General features: G+C 38.6%; 1 protein-coding gene across 1 annotated transcript in view; it reads left to right on the forward strand.

Moving 5' to 3' along the window:
- Positions 1-26,853, forward strand: part of DST (dystonin) — a 353,259-nt gene that overhangs the window by 145,545 nt on the left and 180,861 nt on the right. Inside the window, exons 10-22 of the mRNA XM_063313467.1 lie at positions 13,584-13,696; positions 13,809-13,915; positions 14,572-14,691; positions 15,753-15,848; positions 15,948-16,075; positions 20,465-20,558; positions 21,945-22,099; positions 23,726-24,176; positions 24,271-24,399; positions 24,614-24,691; positions 24,779-24,940; positions 25,032-25,136; positions 26,334-26,429. Of these exons, the coding sequence (XP_063169537.1) occupies positions 13,584-13,696; positions 13,809-13,915; positions 14,572-14,691; positions 15,753-15,848; positions 15,948-16,075; positions 20,465-20,558; positions 21,945-22,099; positions 23,726-24,176; positions 24,271-24,399; positions 24,614-24,691; positions 24,779-24,940; positions 25,032-25,136; positions 26,334-26,429 (1,834 nt within the window). The remainder of the gene's footprint in view (positions 1-13,583; positions 13,697-13,808; positions 13,916-14,571; positions 14,692-15,752; positions 15,849-15,947; positions 16,076-20,464; positions 20,559-21,944; positions 22,100-23,725; positions 24,177-24,270; positions 24,400-24,613; positions 24,692-24,778; positions 24,941-25,031; positions 25,137-26,333; positions 26,430-26,853) is intronic.

Below are 26,853 nucleotides of genomic sequence, written 5' to 3' on the forward strand. Positions count from 1 at the left end.
AGATCACGCTTCCCAGATTTTGTGAAGCTGTGGGAGCCGCCAGATCCATTAAAATGTGGCAGAAGTCAAGGCAAAGAATTTTAGGTGGGGAAAGTTTTCAAAATGTATTTAAGTCTTGCTTTAAGGCAAACAAGTCATACACAGCAAAGGTTTGATCTGGAACATTGGTTTCATGCCAGCCCACAAGGCAAGGGCTGTACACTCTGTACCATGGCAATTGTTAAAACATGTTGTAGGCTATCAGGATCTAACTTGAATGCATTCCTCCAGGATAGGAGAAACAATGATGCCAACATTTGCTGCAGCATGTCAGTTGCCTCTAGCTACAAATGGGGAAGAAAAATATTACCGAGTGTCAAGCCTTGGATTGCTATGGGATATATTTGAAAAGAAAAAGGCAACGATTATGTGCATCTTCAAGTTTCTGCTTGCTATTTTCTACTGTGCAGCTTATTCTTGCTTTTCCTTGGAGCAGGGAACTAAAAGCTCTGCCCAGGAAGAAAAATTTAGTAAGCTTTGTTTGACTGAATATAGGCAGGTTTTTACATCTCTGCTGCAGGGGATCACTTAACATTAAAGTTTTTAGACTGAGGAAAGAAGCAAAATTTCAGATTGAGTCAAGTGGATTCCATACAGTACAACTGGCACTCTGCATGATGTATGAATATGAATGATGGATCTTGATCCAGAGACTGTTAGCAACAAAATAAAATGGAAGATAATTTAGGAGATATTCTTTTGATAAAGAAGATTCCTCATCCCTCACCCCAATATATTGCATGGAATATGTAAAACTTAAAGGTAGTTAACTGTGGCCAGATCACAATGTTAAGGCAGTTGCTTCTTTAACAACAATTTTGCAGCAATTTTTATTTTTGTATTTCTGAAGCTCCCCCCCCAAAAAAAATCACATTAGGATGGCCTGTGACTTTCTTGTGCTGCACTTTGGTTTCCATCAGAACTCTTTAAATTCTGTTTGTTCTTTTAAGAGGACTTACGATTTGTTGCAATATAGAAATCCTTTCTACTTGCTGCTACAGTGTGGATTTCTGGGAATAAGCCTAATACTCTTTACTAGCACGGGTGGTACCTCTGGCTTTCCCTTTTTAGGGAAAGTTGTTAAGAAAGTGGACTGTAGTTAAAGAGGATCCTGGAGCAAGTGGATTGTCTAAGTCCATTTTAGTTGGTTTTAGGCTGGGATTTAGTATGGAGACAGCTTTGGTCGCACTTGGAGATGACTTACGGCGAAGGGCTGAGAGAAGGTGACTGGCCCAAGGTCACTCAGCTGGCTTTGTGCCTAAGGCAGGACTAGAACTCAGAGTCTCCCGGTTTTTGGACTGACACTTTAACCGCTACACCAAACTGGCTCTCTAAATTATTATTATTATTATTATTATTATTATTGAAATATGCTATTACTGTTTTCTCATGGAGAGGTATACTCAGTAAAAAACCTGAGTATGAAAATGACACAGTAAGTCAGTAGGCAGATGCAATGCAGGGCAGGTTTGGCTCTGCACCAAATTGAGTTAAACCTGTATTATAGGCTTCACCTGCCTGATTTTTGCATAATTAATCTGCAAACTCAGCATGACATAATGGAATGATAACAATTTCTGACAATATTGAGCCTCTCACTCAAAAGTGGGCAAGACTGCTTTAATTCCTCCTTCAGTCATATGGATTAAAAGAAACAAAAATTTGCATGTTGGGACATGGTGTTTGAGTGTGTTGAGTTGTTCCTTTCTTCCAGAGAAATTCACAGGTGTCTCTATCGCCAGTCCATTATTACCCTTTATGAATACAGGAGTCAGGTGTATATTTCACCCGTGTAAGTACTAGCTAATTGTAGCGATCGAAACAAAAACTAGACCACTTGGATGTTTACTTAGCTTTCCATTCCCAGCCCTGGCTTTTGTGCTGACAAGTAATGGGGCTGTACAGTGCTTTAGGTTCGATTCTGAAAATATGTTTTGGAGCACATGGAAACATGAATGCAGCACCCACTGGCATTTAGGCTCCCCAGTTCTGGAAATTCTGCTTGAATGTGTTGCCAGCAGGTTCTGTGTTCACACACCTGTGCCCTCTGAAGCACCTTTTCAAAATGGAATTGGAAGTATTGCCTAACCTTAAGAAATAATGGAACTTTTATGACATGAGAATGAATTCATGAAAGTAAAAAAAAACCCACTTCACTTTCCTAATTTTTTAGTAAACCACTAGCCAGACATTATCCTAAGAACACCATTATGCTTAGCTGTGAAAGAACAATTTTGAATATATTGAAAGTAGCTATGCATATTGTTGTTGTTTATTCATTTAGTCGCTTCCGACTCTTTGTGACTTCATGGACCAGCCCACACCAGAGCTTCCTGTTGGTGGTCAACACCCCCAGCTCCCCCAGGGACGGGTCCGTCACCTTTGGAATATCATCCATCCACCTTGCCCTTGGTCGGCCCCTCTTCCTTTTGCCCTCCACTCTCCCTAGCATCAGCATCTTCTCCAGGGTGTCCTGTCTTCTCATTATGTGGCCAAAGTATTTCAGCTTTGCCTTTACCTCAAGTGAGCAGTCTGGCTTTATGTCCTGGAGTATGGACTGGTTTGATCTTCTTGCAGTCCAAGGCACTCTAAGAATTTTCCTCCAACACCACAGTTCCAAAGCATCTATCTTCCTTCTCTCAGCCTTCCTTACGGTCCAGCTCTCGCAGCCATATGTTACTACGGGGAACACCATTGCTTTAACTATGTGGACCTTTGTTGTCAGTGTGATGTCTCTGCTCTTAACTATTTTATCGAGATTTGTCATTGCTCTTCTCCCAAGGATTAAGCGTCTTCTGATTTCCTGACTGCAGTCAGCATCTGCAGTAATCTTTGCACCTAGAAATACAAAGTCTTTCACTGCGTCTACATTTTCTCCCTCTATTTGCCAGTTATCAATCAAGCTGGTTGCCATAATCTTGGTTTTTTTGAGGTTTAGCTGCAAGCCAGCTTTTGCACTTTCTTCTTTCACCTTCATCATAAGGCTCCTCAGTTCCTCTTTGCTTTCAGCCATCAAAGTGGTATCATCTGCATATCTGAGATGGTTAATGTTTCTTCCAGCAATTTTAACTCCAGCCTTGGATTCCTCAAGCCCAGCATGTCGCATGATGTGTTCTGCGTACAAGTTGAATAGGTAGGGTGAGAGTATACAGCCCTGCCGTACTCCTTTCCCAATCTTAAACCAGTCTGTTGTTCCATGGTCTGTTCTTACTGTTGCTACTTGGTCGTTATACAGATTCCTCAGGAGGCATACAAGATGACTTGGTATCCCCATACCACTAAGAACTTGCCACAATTTGTTATGGTCCACACAGTCAAAGGCTTTAGAATAGTCAATAAAACAGAAATAGATGTTTTTCTGAAACTCCCTGGCTTTTTCCATTATCCATTGGATATTGGCAATTTGGTCCCTAGTTGCTCTGCCTTCTCTAAACCCAGCTTGTACATCTGGCAATTCTCACTCCATGAATTGCTGAAGTCTACCTTGCAGGATCTTGAGCATTACCTTCCTGGCATGTGAAATGAGTGCCACTGTTTGATAGTTTGAACATTCTTTAGTGTTTCGCTTTTTTGGTATGGGGATATAAGTTGATTTTTTCCAGTCTGATGGGCATTCTTGTGTTTTCCAAATTTGCTGGCATATAGCATGCATTACCTTGACAGCATCATCTTGCAAGATTTTGAACAGTTCAGCTGGGATGCCGTCGTCTCCTGCTGCCTTGTTATTAGCAATGCTTCTTAAGGCCCACTCAACCTCACTCTTCAGGATGTCTGGCTCTAGCTCACTGACCACACCGTCAAAGCTATCCCCGATATTGTTATCCTTCCTATACAGGTCTTCCGTATATTCTTGCCACCTTTTCTTGATCTCTTCTTCTTCTGTTAGGTCCTTGCCATCTTTGTTTTTGATCATACCCATTTTGGCCTGGAATTTACCTCCGATGTTTCTAATTTTCTGGAAGAGATCTCTTGTCCTTCCTATTTTATTGTCTTCTTCCACTTCCATGCATTGCTTGTTTAAAAATAATTCCTTATCTCTTCTGGCTAACCTCTGGAATTTTGCACTTAATTGGGCATATCTCCCCCTATCGCTGTTGCCTTTTGCTTTCCTTCTTTCTTGGGCTACTTCTAGTGTCTCAGCAGACAGCCATTTTGCCTTCTTGGTTTTCTCTTTCTTGGGATGTATTTTGTTGCCGTCTCTTGAACAATGTTGCGGACTTCTGTCCATAGTTCTTCCGGGACTCTATCTACTAAGTCCAGTCCCTTAAATCTATTCTTCACCTCCACTGCATATTCCTTAGGAATATTAGTGAGCTCATATCGAGCTGATCTGTGGGTCTTCCCTAATCTCTTTAGTCTGATCCTAAATTGTGCAATAAGAAGTTCGTGAGCTGAACTACAGTCAGCTCCAGGTCTTGTTTTTACCGACTGTATAGATGTCCGCCACCTTTGTCTGCAAAGAATGTAGTCAATCTGATTTCGGTGTTGTCCATGTGGTGAAGTCCATGTATAAAGCTGTCTCTTAGGTTGCTGGAAGAAAGTGTTTGTTATGCAGAGTGAGTTGTCTTGGCAAAATTCTATCAGCCTACGTCCTGCTTCGTTTTGTTCTCCCAGGCCATGCTTACCTGTAATTCCAGGTGTCATCTGACTGCCCACCTTAGCATTCCAGTCTCCCGTGATGAAAATAACATCTCTTTTAGGCGTGTTGTCCAGTAGGTGCTGCAGATCCTCATAGAACTGCTCTACTTCAGCTTCTTCAGCATCTGTGGTTGGGGCGTATATTTGGATCACTGTGATGTTAGATGGCTTGCCCTGACTTTGAACTGAGACCATTCTGTCATTTTTTGGATTGCATCCAAGCACTGCTTTAGCCACTTTACTATTAATTATGAAGGCTACTGCATTTCTTCTGTGGTCCTCTTGTCCACAGTAGTAGATCTGGTGGTCATTTGATGTGAAGTGGCCCATTCCAGTCCATTTCAGTTCACTGATGCCCAAAATGTCTATCTTTAATCTTGACATCTCACCAATAACCACATCCAATTTGCCCTGGCTCATAGATCTTACATTCCAGGTTCCAATGGTGTGTTGATCCTTAGAACATCGGATTCGCCGTTCACCACCAGCACCGTCGGCCGCTAGCCGTCCTTTCGGCTTTGAGCTAACTGCGTCATCACGTCTGGGGCTAGTTGAGCTCATCCTCTGTTCCTCCCCAGTAGCATTTTCACCATCTTCTGATCTGGGAGTCTCATCTTCCAATGGTATACCGACATACCTCTGGTTGTACTGATCCATTTAGTTTTCACGGCAAGAATACTGGGGTGGGTTGCCATTACCTTCCCCAGGGATCGCATTTAGTCTGACCTCTCTGTCATGACCTTCCTGTCTTGGGTGGCCCTTCACGGTTTAGCTCATGGCATCATTGAGGTGCTCAAGCTCCAGCACCACGACAAGGTAACGATCCTTTGCTGAAGAGCTATGCATATAGCTCGCTTAAAACTAGTTTCTCATAAATAAATGGCATGTCTCTTGAATTTAGTTTAACAAATTGGTTGCATCTGACTATTAAGATATAAATATATGACCAGGTCATACAGTTAATGAAATAACCTTTACAATATGGGAATATTGTGCCATTGTATTATGTCATCATAATTACTCTTCACTGATGCCTGAAGTCCATAAAGACAACTAAGATTATTAGTATTTGGTTTGAAAAAATACTGTAGGATGTGAAGGTGGTGTGAAGTTAGAATATGTCTGACTCTGGAGTGTGGAAGGTAAGACTTTTGTTGGCTTGGATGGAATCTGGGGTTGAGCCTGTCAAAATCTGGAGTTTATTGTTTTCCCCCAGAATTTAGTTATACTTTATGGCACTATGATAAATACACGTAGGCTATTTTTGTTAACTTCTAGTTGAGTATTCATTTGTACACTCACTTAGAATAGGAACCAGACACTGTACCTGAACCAAATAACACCAATTGTGTTCTTTGTACTCATAGCATATTGTATATCCTAACAGACTTCACTTTAATTAACATCTTAGCTTTGGGTGTGTCTGGATTGGTTACTGTCCCTACCTGCTCTCCAACACAGTTACTGTATCTGAGAGAAATGTGCCTGCAGGGAAGTATTTGAATATTCTGGATATTTGCCTATGAATGCTTACTAGTAAAAATTCCAATGATATATGTCATTGTATGATTGCTTATGCTCCTTGGTAAAAAAAATTATAAAGCTTTTTAAACATGGGGGAAAAAGTTAAGGAACTTTTAAACATATTTGTAAGGCAACTGATACCAGAATTATATAAAACATTTATGAGTGCTGAACAAATATTTAATAATAATGTTTCAGGTTAAATACACAATACTACTTTGTGTATTACTATGTTTAAGATGTTTTAGTGTATTTGGAAGTGTTTCTTAAGTGTTTTATAAGCATAGAAAGGTAAAATATATACTATATACTAAGACAAACATTTGACTAACTGGTGCTAAATAACTGTTCTGACTTACATGCAAATTTGACTTAAGGACAGACTTAGGAACAGAACTCATTCTTAAACTAGAGACCTGCTGTATTATATTTTTTACCCCAATACTGTTGGAGATCTATAACGATGCTTTTTTAAATAAGGCTTTTCCTGCTTCTTCCAGTGAAGCTTGTATAAGTGATTTTGAAGGCTGGTAAAGATTCTGTAGTCTATGCAAGCTGTTGTCTGATTTTTTTGTTAAACAGTCATACAAAAATATGGACAGTGACCTTGGCACGTAAATTACAGATGATATCATAGGGGCATTGTGTTACACATGTTCTCTTTCCTCTGGGGTCAGTTTCAGTCAGCGGTGGTGGTGCTGGTGAGATTCAGCCTGAGGCTTTGCAGTGTTTCACAGGGCATGACACACTTGTAGCTCCTGTTGAGCTTGTCTGTAGGTATCTAGTCTGGTATCATCAATATGCAGATGATAACCAGTTTTACATCTCAGTCCTGGGCTAAACAGGCAGTGTAGTGCAAGGTTGTCCTGGCCCAATGTGTCAGCCTTTCAAGATAATCCAGACAAGAAGCACACTCAGAAGTACTAGCTCTAACTTTATCGTAAGGTTATATTAACAAAATCTTGCAAGTCTGAAAGTACATCTCTCCTCCCTTGGCTTTACAGTCCAAGAAACTAGGGAGGGTCCCTTCTGAGATGTTTGCCATGCCCTTTTTCCTTCTGTGGACTCAACTGCCACTTGTCTGACTGTTGTCTGGTCTGCGGCTTTTCCTCCTGTCTCCCAAGGTCATTCCCACATACCATTACAAATTGCCTAGAGGCTAATAGGGTTTGAATGAGGAGTAACAAGCTTAAGTTCAACCCTGACAAGACCAAGTGGCTTTGGATTCCTTTATAGGAATTTGCTAACCTTAGTTCTTAGTAGGTTTACATTTCCCTCAGTGGAGCTTGTGTGTAATTTGGGGGTCCTGCTGGAGTTTCAATGAGTAAGTGGCAGCTTTGGCCAGGAGGGTCTTTGAACAAATCCATCTGGTACACCAACTGTACCTTTGCCTGCATGGGGAGGCCCTTTTTATGGTCATTCATGTCTTAGTCACCTCCTGTTTGGATTACTGCAACACACTCTACATGGAGCTACTCCTGAAGACCAAAGAGAAGCTACAGCTGTTCCAGAGTGTGAGATGTTATGGGCATATTTGTTTTGCCCAGTTAACACCACTACTTTGCAAACTGCACTAGTTACCAGTTGACTTCTGGGTGCAATTTCAGGTGTTGGTTGTCATCTATAAAATCCTCCGTAGCTTAGGGCCTGAATATTTATCGTTTATCCCTGCCTATCCAGTAAGATCTGGCAGGGTTGGCTGTAGGTGCCATTGGTAAAGCAGTATCATCTTGCAGGATGTTGGAGATGGGCCTTCTCAGTGGCTTTGCATGCCTTATAGAACAGTATTTCCCCTGAAGTCCATACAACCCCAACTCTGCTGTAGTTCCACAAAGCTGTGAAGATCTGTCTGTGTAAGCAGCCTTTGGGGCAAGGTGGATTCTGATCCTCTTCCCTGATAAGTTTTTTTTACAGCTCTGTGACTTGTTTTGTTGCTTTTCTCAATGAGGATGCTTGGTAATTTTTATTGTATGTTATTGTTATTTTAATTTTTCCATTTTGTAAGCTGTCTAGAGTTACATCTGTGATTGAGATGACCTATAAGTTTGGATGGATGACCGAGCAACCTTTGATTTCCTATTTTGCAAAATCTGGTTTTATAAGAGGTCATTAAACATAATGCTGAAATTAATAGTGGTGGTCTGCTCAGATGTGGAAAAAGCAGTTGAGGCTGCAGTGGAAATTTTTAATAAAGTTTTGTCTAAATACAGATTTGTTTCTTCTTATTATTTAGATTAATAAGTGATACTGTAATCATTCCTCTAGGGTTATTATACATGGAACTATCTATGTATCTATTAAGAGGCCTTATGAAACTCAATAATAGCCTTTATCTTCTCTTATTTTTAATATGATATTGGAACTACTGTTCTGCTTCATTCGACAAACAGAAGACAGGGGCTGGGGTTGAATACAAACTATTTTTATATGCCAAAGCTGAGGAAATGCCTAGCATCAAAACAGCACATTGACATCAAAACAAATAGGGTAATAGTTGACACTGAAACGAGATTGAGAATTCTAGAAATACTACTGTACCGCAAACTAGAAAGACGTATTACCAGCTTTAGTGTAGTAAGTCAGAGAAAGCATTCTCTCTTACCCGTTCTCTCTCACATTCTCTCTCACATTTTAATGTGTGTATTCAGTCCTCTTGAATGGCAGTTTCCAGTGTATATCAGACTTGGATCTTACCTCTCTGTGTGGTACCAGTGAGATTCAGTCAGTAGCTTATGTGTAAGTCCACTGTTTATTTTATAGAAAGTTTCATTTGAAAAGCATTTCCTAACCAAGATTCCAAGAAGAACCGAAGAATATTACATACAATTCTTATTAGGAGGCTGATGTCCAGAAAGAATGGAGTCTCTTAGATTCTATTTTGTACTGAATTTTCCTAATCCATGTGGTTAGATGATCTATAGTTTTAAGAGTGCCAAAATCAAACAATGTTTGGAAGGACACTTTATTTTGGGTATGACAATCACAACACAGGCAATTTGTTAATATTTCTCCCTTCTCTTTACCTTTCTTTGAGTTTGTGTATTTTCTTTGGTAGAAAAGTAGGTTTACTGAGAAATCTGCAGTAGAACGACTCATACTTTTATAATTGGATAAAGCATCTTTTATCATACAGGTGGTCCTCGCTTAACGACCATTCGTTCACTGAGTGTTCGAAGTTACGATAGCACTGAACAAAGTGACCTATGACCAGTCCTCACACTTACAATGGTCACAACATCCCCATGGTGATGTGATCACAATTTGGGTGCTTGGCAACTGTTGCGCATTTACAACATTTGCAGCGTTCTGCAGTCATGTAATCACCATTTGCAACCTTCCCAGCCAGCTTCCAACAAGCAAAGTCAGTGGGAAAGCCAGCAGGAAGTCGCAAGTTGCAGTCATGTGATGTCTCACTTAACGACCACAGCCAGGACTGCCATTGCTATGCAGGGCAGTCACATGACATTTCGCTTGACTGCTTTGCTTAGCAACAGAGTTACTGGTCCCAATTAGGGTTGTTAAGTGAGGACTACCTGTATGATACATGTGTATTCTACGTGTAGTTTATCACAGCTGGAAAGCTTTAATAATTAACACACAATACCATTTGTGTATAAATATACCAGTGTATGATTTTTAAATATGCATCTAGGATAGGTACCAGGGTCATCTTAGATATACAGTACTATATTATTTATAAAACTTGGCTAAAGGTAATTGTAACTAGTATTAACATTTTAAATGGTGGTTAATAGTGATAAGATGAAGGAGGTAAATAATTTTTTTCTGTCTGATTTTCTTTTTGGGGGACATTTTCCCATGAATTCATTCTGGTGAATAATTTACAGAGAAGATTTGAGTTTGATTACATACAACAACTAGGAGCTAATAGGTTTGAAATATGTAGCACAAATGTGGCTGTCTTTGCAGTTACTCTGTTTTGTTGTAGAAGAAATTTCACCTTGCCTCTTCTTGAATTAAAGAAAAACATTCTGCATTGCAGTCTGCTTATTTTTCCCACTAAAAGGATAGCACATACATTACAGCTTTTCGTTTCTTGTTTTGAAAAATTGGCAGCTGAAGACATCATTTTGTCTTTCGCATATCACAAGTTACTTCATTACAATCAACATGTGTGAAATGTCTCAGAAGCCAGCAGAATCAGAAGAATACCCATACGCTTTTAGATAGATTTCTCCCTTTTTGCAGCTTCACACAGTGTTTCTTTGCTGCAAAATAAATCCTTGTTTATTTTTATTACTCTGTTAGTGGCATAAAAGACCTACTTTTCAGGTTCATTATTGTAATGCTCTTTTATAATTCATTATGGGAATGTTGCATTGGAAGATATTGTTTTCCTAAATTAGTTGAAGAAATTAATAACTTTTAACGTGTAAATTAGAGGTGCTGAGGATAATAGTTCATTAATTGAAGGGCTTGGGCTTGTTGCTGAAACCTTTGATTGAAGTCCTCTCTTTTTAAAAAATCGGGTGATGTTTTCCAGTATTTGAGGAAACATGGCAAAAACATACTTCAGTCAGAAACTGAGGAAGAATAAGTATTAGGGTAATGCCTTTAATAATTGGGGCAGGGGAGGGGCCTTTATAGTTAGGTTAGCTATATTGTAGCTGAAATGCATGAAGATTATTATTAGGAAGAAGATCCTGGCTAAAATTTTTCGTCCCAACCATTCTGGAACTCGAAACTGAACTTCCTTAATTCTTAGACAACGCTGTGTTCTTAAGGCTCAATTTCTGTTATCACTAGCTAGCATGGCTAGTGGCAAGGGCTTGTGGGAATTACAGATATGCAAAACAACAGCGTCATGTTTTCCACTCCTATCTTAGCTTTTTTCTGATGGTTGTTTCCCCTCCCTGTGTCCTTATACCAGATGAAGGTCAAGATTCTGACCAGATGAATGGTCAGGATTTTCTATGGCTTATTTGAGGAGAAGATGGGAGTGATATGACAGGGAGAAAGTGGTCCTATTCATTCTTCATGAGCACACTCCTTTTTAGATAAAGAATTTATTAATGATCCCTTTTTTCCTTTTGTCTTTGTAACTTTTTCGTATTTCCATTGCCTGTATCCTGCTGTATTTCTTATATCAGGTAGTAAGCTTCATGGAATCAATCTAGGGAGGAAGCGGTGAATACAGGGATCTTTTGAATCTTTAAGGCCACATACTTGACCCACATACATGTGAATAAGCCCAATTTAATACAGCAATAAATTTAGCTATTGCTGCTGATGGAGTAACACAACAGAATAGTATTATTTAGGGGCCTAACAAAAATAATAAAAAATAAAACAAAAAAAGTAACAAAATAGGAATAACAAAAGTATATGTATTTATTGATCGACTTTATTGATTTCAAGAATTTATAAGACCACCCAACTCAAATAGTATAACTCTGGGCACCCTGCAACAAAAATGACAAATTCAGCAAAAAAGCTGGCTGGGTGACTTTGGGCCAGTCACTCACTCTCAGCCCAGTCCACCTCACAGGGTTGTTGTTGTAGGGAAAATAGGAGGAGGAAGGAGTACTAGGTATATTTGCCATCTTGAGTTATTTATAAAAATAATAAAGGGATAAAAAATCTAAAGCAAACAAACAAACCATACACCATTAGAAATAAGCCAAAGTACAAAATGGCAAACCAAACAAGACAATTAAAACAACCAGCTGGACCCAAATGCCTGGGGAAAAAGCCAGGCCAGGTCTTCACAGCTTTTCTAAAGGCATGCAGAGTTGGGGCCTGTTAAAATTTTAATCCAGAACACAGGGGCTTCTACTGAAAAGAAACGCTTCCTAGGTCCCATAAGATGGCAATGTTTAACCTGGAGCATGCCTTCCCTATGGGAACATGTGGAGCAGGCAGTCTCACAAATAGGGAAGTCCTATGCTGTGTAGGGCTTTAAAGGTGATAAGCAACGCCTTGGATTGCACACAAAAGCCTATTGGGAGTCAGTACAGCATGCAGAGTAGTGGTGTCACATGGGTGTAATGAGCTGTGCCCATAAACCCACTTGCTGCATTCTGGACCAAATAAGCTGCTGGATGGTCTTCAAGGGCAGCCCTATGTAAAAGTGTGTTGCAATAATCCAGTCAGGCAGTGACTAAGGTGTGAGTAAACAGTGCCTGTTCATTGAATACTAATGAATGCACAGTGGTATAGTACATAGCACACTGGAAGACATATATTTATTACATATTTTGTAAGAGACTGTGTGAAATCATGAGATCCTATAGTAGATTTAAATAATGATTTAGCTTCTGTGCCTCTGGTAGGAGTGAGGCCTTAACATTACTCATGTAAATGGAGGATGTGAGGAAAAAAACAACGGGTTTCTACTTATTTCAGTTTTGTTCTTTGCTGCTGCTGGGTTTTTTTTTGAAATTGTTGTTGTCAGTCTTGTTTACTGTAATAAGAAGACAACATGTATGCAGTGAAGTTAAAAAATAGGCTACCTGTTTGCCCTTTAACAGTATCCTGCCAAATAATTAACATTTAGGTCATAATGCAAAATATTTTAGTGAGTTTCACCCTTGTTGCAATAGGGTATGGAGCTTAATAAAGAATAAAAATAGCTTAAAATAAACCAAGGCATCTGCTATTGCATATGGGTAACCTTTGTTGCCTAAGCTGAAGCCTTCTCATCTGGCCTGTGGAAACTCGGGTAAGGCCCTTTTCCTGAAGCTACGCCCTGCTAAACAAAACAGCTTGTTTAAGGGGCTGAAGCAGGACTTGGGTGGCGGTGTGCTCCCTCCTTGCTTTTTGAGGAGGAGCAGCAGCAGCATTTATGCTGCCTGACTCTCAACAACTCTGGGCGACTCACAACAAAGAAATGACAATAAAATCAGTAAAACATAAAAGATGTGGATAAAAGTTGTCAAGTGCTATGAAGCAGGGGGTTTCAGTAGAGTGAGACAAGTTCATCAGGAGATGTGGTTTCAAGGTTCTCGCTTTATCTTGAACCACCCTCTCCTCTAAACATTGCCACCACTTGCTTTTCCCCTCTAGAAAAGGCAGGAGAAGATAAAGCTAGTTCATGGTAATTGTAAGATATCCAGAGGTAGCGTTTTGGAGAGACAAGGGGTTCGGATCTCTACCTAGTGACTTGCCTGTGTAAAAGACTGTAGGTTTCCATTCCTCCCTCTTTCCCTTTTGATAAAAACCTACCTCCAAGAATTTCAGTCATGTTTTTTATGAGGGAGAATTCTGTCCGTGAGCTAAAAGGCTGAAATGTAGGGCCAGTTTCCCTTGAAGCAACAACCTTCGTCATTTCCTTTGTAAACACATCTAATCTTCTGAAATAAATGAAGATCACTGTTCACATATTGTCTTCCAAAGGCAGATTAAATTCTTTTGTTTTACAGGCCGGACCTGGTAGACATGAATACTGTTGCTGTTCAAAGCAACCTTGCAAATTTAGAGCATGCTTTTTTTGTAGCCGAAAAACTTGGAGTTGCCAGGCTTTTGGATCCTGAAGGTGAGTTAATGAATTGAAATACTGCTGATCGGTAGGCTTCAGAAAGCATGGGAAGCTTGATGCTGTGATATCTGTATTGTGAACGTTGCCTTTGTCCACATGTACATTTTAGATGTTGATGTCTCCTCGCCAGATGAGAAGTCAGTAATCACTTATGTATCATCACTTTATGATGCATTTCCCAAAATACCTGAAGGTGGTGAAGGCATCAGTGCACATGTAAGTAAGAAACTAAAGTTTTATACACAGAACAATTTTAGGCAGAAATACTAAAATATTATGTAAAGTTAAGGAGTGTTGCAGTTTGGTTAGGGCTGAAAACATATATAGCTGCTAGTTACTTGTAGAGAAACAACTTGAATAAGAAGAGGCCCCAGAATTAGAATACTAAGAAGTGAGAGCTCTCTTCCTCCGTGCATAGAAGATGAATTCACTTCCTTTTTCAGATATTACCATGCTCTATTGTGTTTACCTGATATTTAACTGTTGAGCAGGGCATTTTGAAATGAGCCCTCACAGACATGATGCTGACTAAAGTTTTTCATGAAATTTGCAACTATGCACAAATGTGTGTATGAGCAATTTAAAGGGACTTTGCCGATTTAAATAGTGACTTTCGCTGTCACTTTAGGATTGGGACATAAGAATAATTTAAGCTTACCTTTTCCCAACCTGATGACCTTCAGATGTATTGGACTCTTCTCATACCCATTGGTAGGAGTAATGAAGACAGAGGTGTCATAGCAATTGTCAGGCTCTGTTTCAGCTGAGTTGAACTGAGTTGATTGGTTGCTTAGCTATAGGTGTGTAATGCAACAGATACAACTGATAGACAGTGTCTTCACAATTGGTTGCTATTGTATTGATTCTCTTAGGATGTTGAAGTCAAGTGGATTGAATACCAGAATATGGTGAACTACCTCATCCAATGGATTAGGCACCATGCCACAATAATGGTTGACAGAGCATTTCCAAATAATCCTGTGGAACTCAAGGTGATTTTTATCATTTGTTTATATTGCCAAAGTACAGTTTTTAAAGCATCTAAGATACTACTTCTTTAAACTAATAACCTATTCATTTATAGTGATCCAGAAAACTCCAACATCCTTTAAATTACACAAATTATTTGCACTGCTGGAGCATAAAATACTTGATTCAAGAAGGCTTTGCCCTTTTCCAGTGGCAGAATCTGCCTGAACCCAGCTCCAGTATTGCTTCTGATGCTCAGCCCTATGTCTCATTGCTAGCATCAGACTACATCATAGAGAGTGGGCATGGGAGAGAGTGAATTAAATGTGCCTAGTAGAGCTCTTCTGGGAACCTAAGCACTGGCGCAGTTTACACTGTTGCATGTCCCTTGATATAAAAATACTGGAAGCTGTTATGTCAGAGAGAATGTTAGGTTAGATTCCTCTCATGTTATTTTTCTACAAACAGAATTTTTATGCATGAAGTTCTCCTTGATGGATTATCTTGTCCTTATCACATGATCCTCAGTCAATCTACTTTTACTCACATGGCAGTGGAAAAACTGGATTCCTGATCAGCTACGTACAGCCATAGTGTGATTTTAGATACTAGAATCTTGGGAAGGAGCCACAAACCTGAACAGAGCATTCGTGTAAATATTAAGCAATAAAGGGCATCTCCCTGGCTTGGAGGCACTAGGATGCATTTTAATCTGAGGCTGCGCAAGCCACTGCCACAGCTAATACAAATTTAGTGGTTTGGATTCTAGTCCTGTTCATAAAAGAGACATTGAACTGAATTCTGTGCAGCATTGCCTGGCACTTACTTTGTGGATTGCATCCATGAACAGCAGCGGGTGGAAGAGTTAAGTTAACCTTGGACTTAAAGCACAGGAATGCCAAGGGAAAGCTGAATGGGAGACATAGGGTTTAATTCTCCTCTTCCTTATAAATCCATGTGTTTTGTTCTTGATACTGAGTAAATTAGGACACTTTGGTTTCAGAGTGATAGGTGTGACAAATTTTTATATACCTTAGTAGACCAGAATATCTAAGTAAATAGTGCAATGTTTGTTTTCCTTTAGGCACTTTATAACCAATATTTACAGTTTAAAGAAACAGAAATTCCACCGAAGGAGATAGACAAATCAAAAATCAAACATCTGTATAAATTATTAGAGGTAAGCTATATTGTATGGATTTGTGCGTGCTGGATTTATTTCTCACTTTTTGCTGGATTTGTGTTCTCAGTTTTACGTAATTATTCCTTGCCTTCAAAGGTTTGGATTGAATTTGGGCGTATCAAGCTTCCTCAAGGCTACCACCCAAATGACATTGAAAAGGAATGGGGGAAGCTAATTATTGCTATGTTGGAAAGAGAGAAAATGCTCCGACCAGAAGTTGAAAGGTATGTTGATTATTTATTTTACAGGCACATTTCCCTGCCAGGTTTGAAAACGCTCAGTAAGATAAATTGCATAATAGACAGAGGCACTTTAATCTTGAAACAAAAGTAGTCACAATTTCCTTTGTAGAAATGAATTGTCAGGTGAGCTCATTAATTGGATATTGCTTTTAAATTGAGTAAATATCTATATGTATGCTTAATTTTATTCATATAATTATCAAGGAGCTTATGCAGAGTTCTGTGTGAAATAGCAAGTAGGTAACTATAATCTTGCCTGAAGGTTTGCCCATCAGGATTGGGATAATTACTCCAGTTATCAACCACTGCTTATCATTAAACAGTTCTTTCAAGGGTTTATGCTTCAATCCAGACCAATTTTTGAGTAGATAATACTTTTTGAAATTTCCCAGGGCAATTACAGGATTGAGTTGGCTCCCATCTCCTTTTTCTCAGAAATACTGGCCTCAAGAGGGCTAAAAGAAAGGGGCAGTTACCACAAGCCATGGTGACCCTCATTTGAGATGGCAGACAAAGTCCCTTAGAAGGGCAATCTTGGTAGATTGCATCAGAGCATTGTGCCATTGTGCCTGCTCAAGGATGTTCTTATTGATGCCAAGGACATTGTGCACCATGAAACCAAAGCAGACAGCCTGACTCCCCAGGGCCACGTGCAGTCTTGGGGTCCTTTTCAGCACTTTTGGAGCCTCTTGGTTAATTACTGAGAATTAATAATTGTTCCCTGCTATTCTGAGGCAGAGAAGACATAAAAGCCATACCCTTAGCACCCAAATCAATTTAACAATTAAAAATAATAATGAAATTTCCTTCACCTATCTCTATTCAAGAAAAATTGAAAATCTTGACTCTGCCAGTGTATGAGACAATAGCCTTGCCCATTTCACTGGTTACCACACTCATCAGAAATCTTAAGTATGACCCTTGGCTCTCAAGAGTTATGATTTATTGCAAGTCTTTTCTTATTTTGTGTGGCATCCTATAACAATTTTATACCCCTTATTAATTTGGTGCCATGTAAAAATAGCAACATTGCAAATTTTGCCCAATCCGGCAGTTGAATTCTCACTGAACTTTGTCTGTCTGTCTATTTTCCCCTTCTTTTACAGAATTCCCCATTAAAGCCTTCCCCATTAACCATGAGAGTTAGACCACCATTTTGTGGGCAGCATACTTTTGAATTCTAGAGCTGAATATCTGCTATCATGAAATTCTATCATGTTAGAATTCTACACTTTTATTTTTTAATCATTACAGTTGTGTGGAGGGACTAAATCTATTATGTGTGGGAAAGGCATGAAATTTAACGTCTCCGCAAATATTTTTTCAGTGGAATCCCTCTACTGGGCAGATACTGAGGACATGGGCATCCATGTGGAAAGTAAATGGGGAGGATATGACTTAAGTTCTTGAATCAGAATCATGACACAATTACGTAATTATGTCATTTGCATGTTGATATGAACCACATGTCATTTTGACATCATTATGTGTCCTTATGTCATGCAAACGTTACAAATGCTTCTGGTTGGACATAGTCAAAATTGGACTTCTTTTGCACTGATGACATGCTTCTGAGCCTCCCCAAAATGTTCAGCTGATTATCTTTGGAAACAATGCTGAATTAGAGAGTGACCTATGATTTACTTAAAGTAGCAAAAAATTGAGAAGACGACAGAGGCAAAGACTGGATACCATCTTATGCCTCATGTCTGTTGCTACTGCAATATCCATTTTGTAGAAAGCAAACCAGTTAGGGTTTAGAGATTAGTAATTTGCTAAAGGCTGAATGCTCAACAGCAGGTGCATTTGCCTCAAGCATCTATTAATCATACTGTCCTTCCTGTACCAAAAATACTTTTCTCTCTCTACATTTTGGCTGATTGTAGACCTTAACAATAAAGTTAATATTTTATATCTGGAAAAGGTCAGATCAGAAGGCAAACTAAAGGTTTATTGGTTGGGTAATCTGAGAGAGTAATGAATAAATAGATAAAATATGAAGCAGGAGAGCAAAAGCTTTACCCCATTCATTCAGGGCTTTGTTTCTTCTTTACATGGTTATCTGTACTGGTCTATGACTGTAGTAAAGAATACAAATGTACATGGTAATCAGAGGGATTCCTTCCACTTCGAATGGTAATGGTTTGCCTCAGTATACATTGTGTTTATTAGGAAAAGAAAAAGGAAAAGTGGGGGTAGTTTATGGTAATAATTGGTAGGAAAGTGACTTGGTGGGCAGAGTCTTGGGGAGGGAGGGACATTGCTTGAGGTCTGTGGGGAAAATGGATTGATTTGATGGACCAGCTAGAAGTTCCTCATCCCTACTGTTCATGGAAATGGTGGTATGAGTCAATCCAGTTTTTTTCCCCTCCATCATGGTGCTCTTAAGCCCAACTTTTTCATCTTGTGGGTTGTCTTATTAAAGGAGCTTCTGTTATGGGGGAAAATTGAGAAACACTAACTGTGTTTGAGAAGAGGCATGTATAAGGAACTGGCATCATGGAATATGTCACTAAAGTCACTGTGGGCTCTCTTGGAGTATGGAGATACTCCAAGTTTGGGGGTACCTTTAAGTGATTTGGATCATAGTCACTCAGTAGTCCAAAATGTCTCAGTAGCTGCATGCTTTGCAGTAACATTCAGTAACTTTAGTAGGCAAGAGTTAAAGAGTGAGATAGCCCAGTCTTTGGTAAATATTCTGTATGTGGGATGCAAAAATCCATTTGATCACGAGACAGGAGCAAAGAGTTTGAGTTTGCTCTCTCTTTGCTATTATCATAGTTTTCAAATATGATAAGCCATCTTCACAGTTTAGAATAGCAATAATGTAATCTGGGGGCCATTTATAGAATAGGAATCTGTTGCGTAATAGAATTCATAATAAAATTATCTGCTATTAAAGGAAGTGGGGTGATGAGGGTGAAGCAGCCTCACTTTCATAAATGAAATGAAGACTATAAGGGTAATAATAATCTCAAGAGAATCCTAATGGACTGGATATAATTTTGACACAAAAGTGATTACTCCTTGCCAGCAAGAAATCAGAACATCTGTATGTGCTGGCATTTTTGCCTGTATGCGTGCAAAATCTTTGTAATGACAAACAGTCAAAACAAAGGATTGACTACCACATTTTATACTAAAAATTATAGCAATCAGGAAAATGATATTAGCGTGCAAACCCAGCCATTCACTACTAGCTGACTGCAAAAACAACCACTGACCCTACAGTTCTGATCTTAATAAATGCACACTGAATCTGTTTAATTTGAATAAAAGCATATATAACACATTCTTTTTTTTTCATCACTGCCCATCTCCTTGTATTAAAAGTTCTTAATTTAAATTCATGAATTCATAGGGGCCTCTTTAGGGCGCTAACCACCCCAAGGATTGATTATCCCCCTCTTAATTTTAATTCTCTCCAAGGTAGTCTGTGCAGCGTTTAAGGGGAAGTTGCTAGAGAATAAGCTGTAGTGCTGGCCAATTGTTTTGGGTATAATATAAGGAATCGTTGAAAGCACCTGATGTTGCGGCATAGTTGGACCAAAATGGAGACAGACCTAGATGAAAGACCACTAGTGTCCCATGTAAAAGCAGATATGAGTATCATGAATCATTTCATTAAAAAAAAAATACTGCAAATCTATAAAATGAATATTTATGGATCAACTTTTTTACAACCTGGAGTGCAGATCTTTAAAAGCAAGATTTTATACTTCTTATCCTATCTCGTATCAGTTAGATTTCTGAGATTGGATGACACTTACATAAAAGTATTTGGCACTCCTCCTTCAGCGTTAACGCCCTAATCGTTCTGATTAGTCCATACTTGTACAGGCACTTCAAGCTAGAGAAGCCAAGCCCACATTGGCATATATAGCTGAAGGCAAAATCTGAAGAGGGATCAGAATAGTATTTGCAGGATTTTGAATATGCCTGCTGAAGCCTATTTAAGGATGCAATGGTGGAACTGCCTTTAAAGCTAACTTCTTTCTGGGAGCTGTGTATGTTTGCAGGCATTTTGCTTTTTTCAGCTATTTGACAACCAAGGGAGGAGCTTTTTGGCTATGAAAAATGAATGCAGACAGTTATGGCTACCAGAGTAGTGACTCTTTGTTTAGTAATAGCACTAGTACCCGCACCAGCATTGATTCCAATGAAAACTTTGTATCTGTTAACTGTGGTCCAACCCTTGTTAATTCGTGTATAAGCTTTGGCAATGGTCCCGTGGAAGGATCCAGGTAAGTTCTGTTATGATGTTGCAGAATTTGGCTCAGTTTTATTTGGTAACAGTTAATATTACTTTCTTGTACGAACAAAAAAGTGTAATCAGCCTTATGGGACCTGCCTTAACTTTGATGTCTTTAGGTTAGATATGCTGCAGCAAATTGCAAACAGAGTCCAGAGGGACAGCCTGAGTTGCGAAGACAAACTAATGCTTGCTCGAAATGTTGCGCAGTCAGTAAGTAGTTTTGAATATCTAATTTCTGGCTTGTTTTTCTATATTGAAAACCCATGTGGATTATTGGATAAAGAATAGAATGGCAAACATCTTTGTTTAGATCTTGTACAACTAGGTACTTACCAAGTAGCCACAAACAAATCACACTCCATGGCCTCAGCCTTTGCATTTTTAAAACAGGAATTATGATAACATTTTTCAGAATTACTTGGAAGATGAGAAGAATTACCTGTGCTTATTAATAGCTGCAAAGCCATCCTGGAGTACCCTAGAAATGCATCATATTTTATCAGGCATGCAATGAATAGGCCAGCAATATGATCTCATCTTTTACATATTATGCCACATTTCTTTGTTAAAAACATTTTGAAGTGATATAAAGCTACTGTATTAAATGCTTCAACCTCTGTCTGTGTCAATAAGGCATTGGGACCAAGCTCTATGGGCAAAATTCCAGTTTATAAAAGCTGGTGGATTGAACATATATTCAGAGCCTACGAAAACATTTTTTCAAGGGATACAATATGTGCTTGTTATAATTTCAATGCAGTTTTGAAGGCCTGTCAGTAAACTTGGAGGAGGTGCCAGAAAGTTTTTTTTTTTTTTTTTTTAAAAGCTAGATGTTCATCAAATGTTTATAGACAATAATATTTACATTAAGACTATGGAGTTCTGACTATACATCCTGAACTTGACATTTGTTTTTAATGTTCAAGAATAGGTGAAAGTTTTTTTTAAATTGAAAATATGTCAAAAGTCAAGGAACTTGCAGTCATCTACAAGAAAATGTCTTGTAAGAGATTGTACTAATTTTTTGCGTTGATAGCTGCCTTATGAAATTGATGTCCTTATGGTAAATTTCATCTGGAAAAATAGAAAGTCTGGTTGTCTCATGTTTTATGTAGCACACACACACAAAAAAAGCATCCCTTTGTATCCATTTCAGAAAATCAGCCATCACAGCTGCTTAAGCAACCTTTTGCAAAGTATTTTAATATAGGAGAATATTGTTAATTAATTATAGTGATGGTAGCTTTTCAAAACAGCTGTCTGTGTACAGGTATGTGTATCTGTTTATCTAAACAGGCATCCTACTATTTATTTACACTGCTCTTTCTGTTGGAGAGAGCAATCTATATGTATTCAAGATTTGGATTGACATAATAGATAGGTGATGATCTAAAGTTTAGCTTTTACAGATATTTCTCACGATAATAATTTGATTTTATCTTCCAACATATTTCTCAGAAATAAACATCTAAAATACTTAAGTAAACATTATTGTATATCCCCAAAAAGCTAATAGTGTAGAAGAATATAAATATCTCATAAAGAGCTTGTTTTCCAGTTTAATATATGTCTGAATTTGATTTTTTTTAAACTTAGGATAGAAAACGATTAGAAGCAGGTCTCCAGTTCCAAAATGAAGCTGAGATTGCAGGCTATCTACTGGAGTGTGAGAATCTTCTCCGCCAACAAGTTATGGATGCCCAGATTCTTACTGATGGAAAATATTATCAAGCGGATCAGTTAGTCCAGAGGTACCTACATTAAGGTTGCTACTTAGGAAGAGGAGCTCCTAGCTTGTATCATGCCAGTGACTATGCTGCCCCAGCAATGGCTGCAGCTTTATCAGAAATTAGTTTGGCTTACTTAGGTCTGTGTTCAAATCGTTTGAACAATTTATTTAAGCACTGCTAATCTTGACTGTAATTAGGATATCCATTAATCTGTGCTTGAGCTAGAGGGTGATTTCAAGAGTAGTGCATAGATAATTCTGCTTTACAGTCTGATCTCTGAAGTCCCTTCAGCTGCCCTGTGGTTCAGGGTAAGAGGACTCTTTGTATCATATAGCAGTAATATTGTTTAGGACATGCTATATATGTGTCTAGTGATGTCTTTGGCTACTTTTGTGAGATACTGCCAGTTATAGCAACATATATAAACGAATGCCAAATGTCTGCTTCTGTGAATCAGGATTGGACAACTTTTTGGTTGTAAAATCTGCACCAGATCCTAGGTCAGGCCAGTACCAGCAGGAACACTGCCACTGTCAGTCCTTTTGCGGGGTTAAAAAAGAAATCTCCCATTCCCCCTTTCTTCTCGGTAAAAGGCATTCCCTGCAACCTACCAAGCTGAGGCCTCATGTTAGGGAGGGCATAGTCTACATTGGGTGGTTTCCAGGGGCCATATATGGCTCATGTACCACAGGCTGTCTACCTTACTGTCAGGTGTGGACTAATATTGCTACCAATATGCAGAACAGCCTTTTTAATGCTATATGCATTTTCTATGAATTTTTCCCATTAATAGCCATATGGTTTGATTCCTGTTCTTATAGTCACTTTTGTTTTGCACTTCCTTCTCAAAGATGCACAAACAGGAATGTCTTAAGCAAGCTGCCTTTTTCATATGAGAAGACACTTGCTTTGTGAATGCTTCCCAAGCATATTCAGGAATTGCAAGGGAGACCAGACTGATCATATGGGCTTATTGTTTGAGACAATACATCTTCTGCAATACTTTGTTTGGTTCTCCCATTCCTTTTATTTTATTTTATTTATTAAATTTATATCACCTCCCATCTCCCCCAATGGGGGACTCTGGGCAGTTTACAATAAATAGCATTAAAACATAGCCAGATAAAAATTACATTAAAATATACATAAAAGCAAACATGAAATCCAAGTGGAGATGGATCACTAAGGGGTACTATGGCGCCAGCCATCCCCAGGTGGAGCTATCTCTCTCCCCCTCCCAAGCAAGGCAGCAGAACCAGGTCTTAAGTTTCTTCCGGAAGTCTGAGAGTGAGGAAATCTGTCTCAACTCCGGGGGCAAGATGTTCCAAAGAGAAAGGTAAAGTGAATTCACTCTCCATGCTTTGTTGAGGAACTACTGTGGTCTTCAAAATCAATTCTGTTCTGTTATGATGACTTTTTATATCCAAATACATACAGTTTGACATTTTATGGCCTTATTACCATCACGCCATGAATGCATCAATCAGTTTATGAAAGGGTTTACTGGAACAAATGGATTTAACTCTTTTATTATGATAGTTAATTTAATTCTGATTTCGGCTGTTATTTTTGACTGATCTTCATGAAAATTTGGAGGCAATATCTACTCAATTTCTATGGTGAATGCTTTTCTCTGTTTTAATATAGGGTTGCAAAACTCCGAGATGACCTTATGGCCTTAAAAGCTGAGTGTTCCTCAATCTACAAGAAGGGGAGAATACTGACAACAGAACAGACCAAGATGATGATATCAGGAATAACACAAAGTTTAAACTCAGGATTTGTACCAAACCTAAGCCCCAATTTAAACTCTGGACTAAATCAGGGCTTATCCCCCTCCTTGACCTCATCCACTCTGATGTCAGGTTTTTCCCCAAGACTGACTCCAGCCATCACCCCAGCATACACTCCAGGGTTCCCACCACGATTAATTCAAAGCTACGTAACTGGAGTTGACACAGGTGCACTGCAAACACTCAAATTGACACAGATCCGAAAACCCCTGATGAAATCAGCTTTTATTGATCAGAATTTAACAGAAGAAGAAGTCAATATGAAATTTGTCCAGGACCTCTTAAGATGGGTAGATGAAATGCAGGTAGCATCTTTATATGTATGGTTTTCATCTGCACTTAATCATTTTTCTTACTTGTATGATGGATCAAGTTTAATTTTTAACTTCTACTTACCAGGTGCAACTTGATCGGACTGAATGGGGTTCAGATTTGCCAGGTGTTGAAAGGCATGTTGAAAATCATAAGAATGTTCACAAAGCTATTGAAGAATTTGAGTCAAGCCTTAAAGAAGCAAAAATCAGTGAGGTACAACATAAAAAAACACCTTGTGGCTATGTATATATTTTAGAAATACTCAATAGGTTTTTAACTTGTTTCATAACTGCACTTGGCTTAAAGAAGGATCTCTTTGTTATATTAGTTAAATGAATAATAAGAAAGGCATAGTCCTTCTGTTATCTGTTCTATGTGTGCAGGCTTTTAAAAAAAAAAAACCTCTAATCTAGTTTGTTCTACACAGATCCAAATGACTGCTCCCCTTAAACTCAGCTATGCAGAAAAATTGCACAAACTGGAGAGCCAATATGCAAAACTTTTGGTAAGATCATTGGGTAGAAGTCCAGCTCTCAGTGGGATGTTCCTTGATAATATAAGTAAAACCAAACTTTTTTTTTCCCTTTTCAAGAATACATCAAGAAATCAGGAAAGACACCTTGACACCCTTCACAATTTTGTATCACGTGCCACTCGGGAACTTATATGGTTGAATGAAAAAGAGGAGGAGGAAGTTGCACATGACTGGAGTGAAAGAAACACAAATATAGCAAGGAAAAAGGAATATCATGCCGTAAGATTTATTAGTACCTTAAAAATAAAACTGAATGTATACTTTCCTACTTGCTCCAGGTTTCAAAAGCTTTCTTTTTTTAATTTGGAAGGATCTGATGAGAGAACTTGATCAGAAAGAAGAAGTTATTAAATCAGTTCAGGAAATAGCAGAACAATTGCTCTTTGAAAACCACCCTGCAAGATTAACTATTGAGGTAGGTTGTTAAGCCTGGCTTTAGACGCATTTTTTGTAGGATCCCAAGCTTAAAACAACAGTTTTAAACAACCTTCCCAAGAATTGCAGCCTTCCCCAATTGGTTGTACTTTTGCTGTGTTTACTGTAACACCAAAAATCCCCAGGCAATGTGATCAAAAACTTGAAGAAGGTTGATACACACAGTCTTGTGACCTATCTTTCCTCTTCAGTCCTCTACTTCTGTTTCCAACAATACTCAATAACAGGGATTATTGATTTCATCTGGTATACATTGATGGTCCAGAAAGATATTTATGACAGGGTTCCACTTTCAATTTTATGTTTTATGGCTGCATTGTTGCAGATAAAATTTTCTTGCAGCATCTGTGTATACCTTCAGCTGAGTATGGAAGCTTGTGAATCAGTACATTTGAGTTACAAGCTTCACTGATGATTGTTTTGAGTTACTTAAAAAGGAATGCAGAACACTCTTTTTCCATGGAGAATTCCAGTACCATAGCACCATCTAATGTTTGAGTAAGAGTGAATCTGGTACTCCCATGGCAGGGCAGTATTTTTCTTGTTCACTTGTATTAAGGAACTTCTCCTTGTAAATGTTCCATCATAGTTATGCATCACAGTTACACATCACTAATTTCAAATTTTGGACATTATATTTATTTTGGACCAGAATCAAGAGATATGTAGGTAATCTCTTGCAGTTAAAACTGTAGCTAGCAAACCTGGGTACCTCCAGGCTTCAGAACTGACCACAGGATAGTTTATTTTGTATCTCTGTCAGAGTGGATATTCTGCAACAATACTTAAAAACTGGAAGTAGATGAGCTCCATGATCTTTCCTTGTTATTAAAAAATACACTCTACTGAACTGGATGCTGTAGCAAGCTTTTTTGCTCCTTTGTTAAGCATCGCTAATTTTAGCCTACTTGACAGGCAGCCACTGTCAAATAGCACAAGCTGTAGCCAAGGTATTTAGGTTTTAAATGGCAGTCTGCTTGGCTTTCCAGAAAGTTTTATTCATTTTTGTAGAGTGATACGATTTACATTTTTGATAGTGGTTGCTTTTCTACTACTGAGACAAAGACATTTGGAATGGGGGAGGGGAAATCAATTCCTCAAATTCTTTCTCTCATTAGAACTGGTGCTGGTGCTGCACAACCAAACATGGTTCTTTATCTATTTCTGTCCCCTTCAGGCCTACCGAGCTGCAATGCAAACACAGTGGAGCTGGATTTTACAGCTTTGCCAATGTGTTGAACAGCATTTAAGAGAAAACACTGCATATTTTGAGGTACGGATTAAATTGAAGATACTGTGATATAATTGCAGATTTCAGCTGTAGGAATACTTCCAAGAAGGAAATGCTAATGTGGTTCTCAGCTAAGCGGTGTAGAGGAATGTTTAAATTTCCCAGATGTGAAAAATGTCTTCTTATGATAAAGATACCATTTTTATTACCAGTTTAATTCAGATTTTTCAATATGTAAGGAGACTATTGTTTTTATGGTATTCCAGTAGTGATTCCACTGGTCCAGTACGCTGTATATAAATCTTGCAAAAAAAAGTCAGCAACCATTACTATTTTGATCTCTTTGTTTGCTTCCTACAGGCATTTGAAGTTTAATTCTATTCAACCTCTTCCCCAGTTTCTTTCTCTCTCTTGTTTTAACAATTCAGGTGCTTCTCTGGTTTTATAATTTTATTTCAAGCTGTGA

Source organism: Candoia aspera, chromosome 1 (assembly GCF_035149785.1).
Source record: "Candoia aspera isolate rCanAsp1 chromosome 1, rCanAsp1.hap2, whole genome shotgun sequence".
Lineage (NCBI taxonomy): Eukaryota > Metazoa > Chordata > Lepidosauria > Squamata > Boidae > Candoia > Candoia aspera.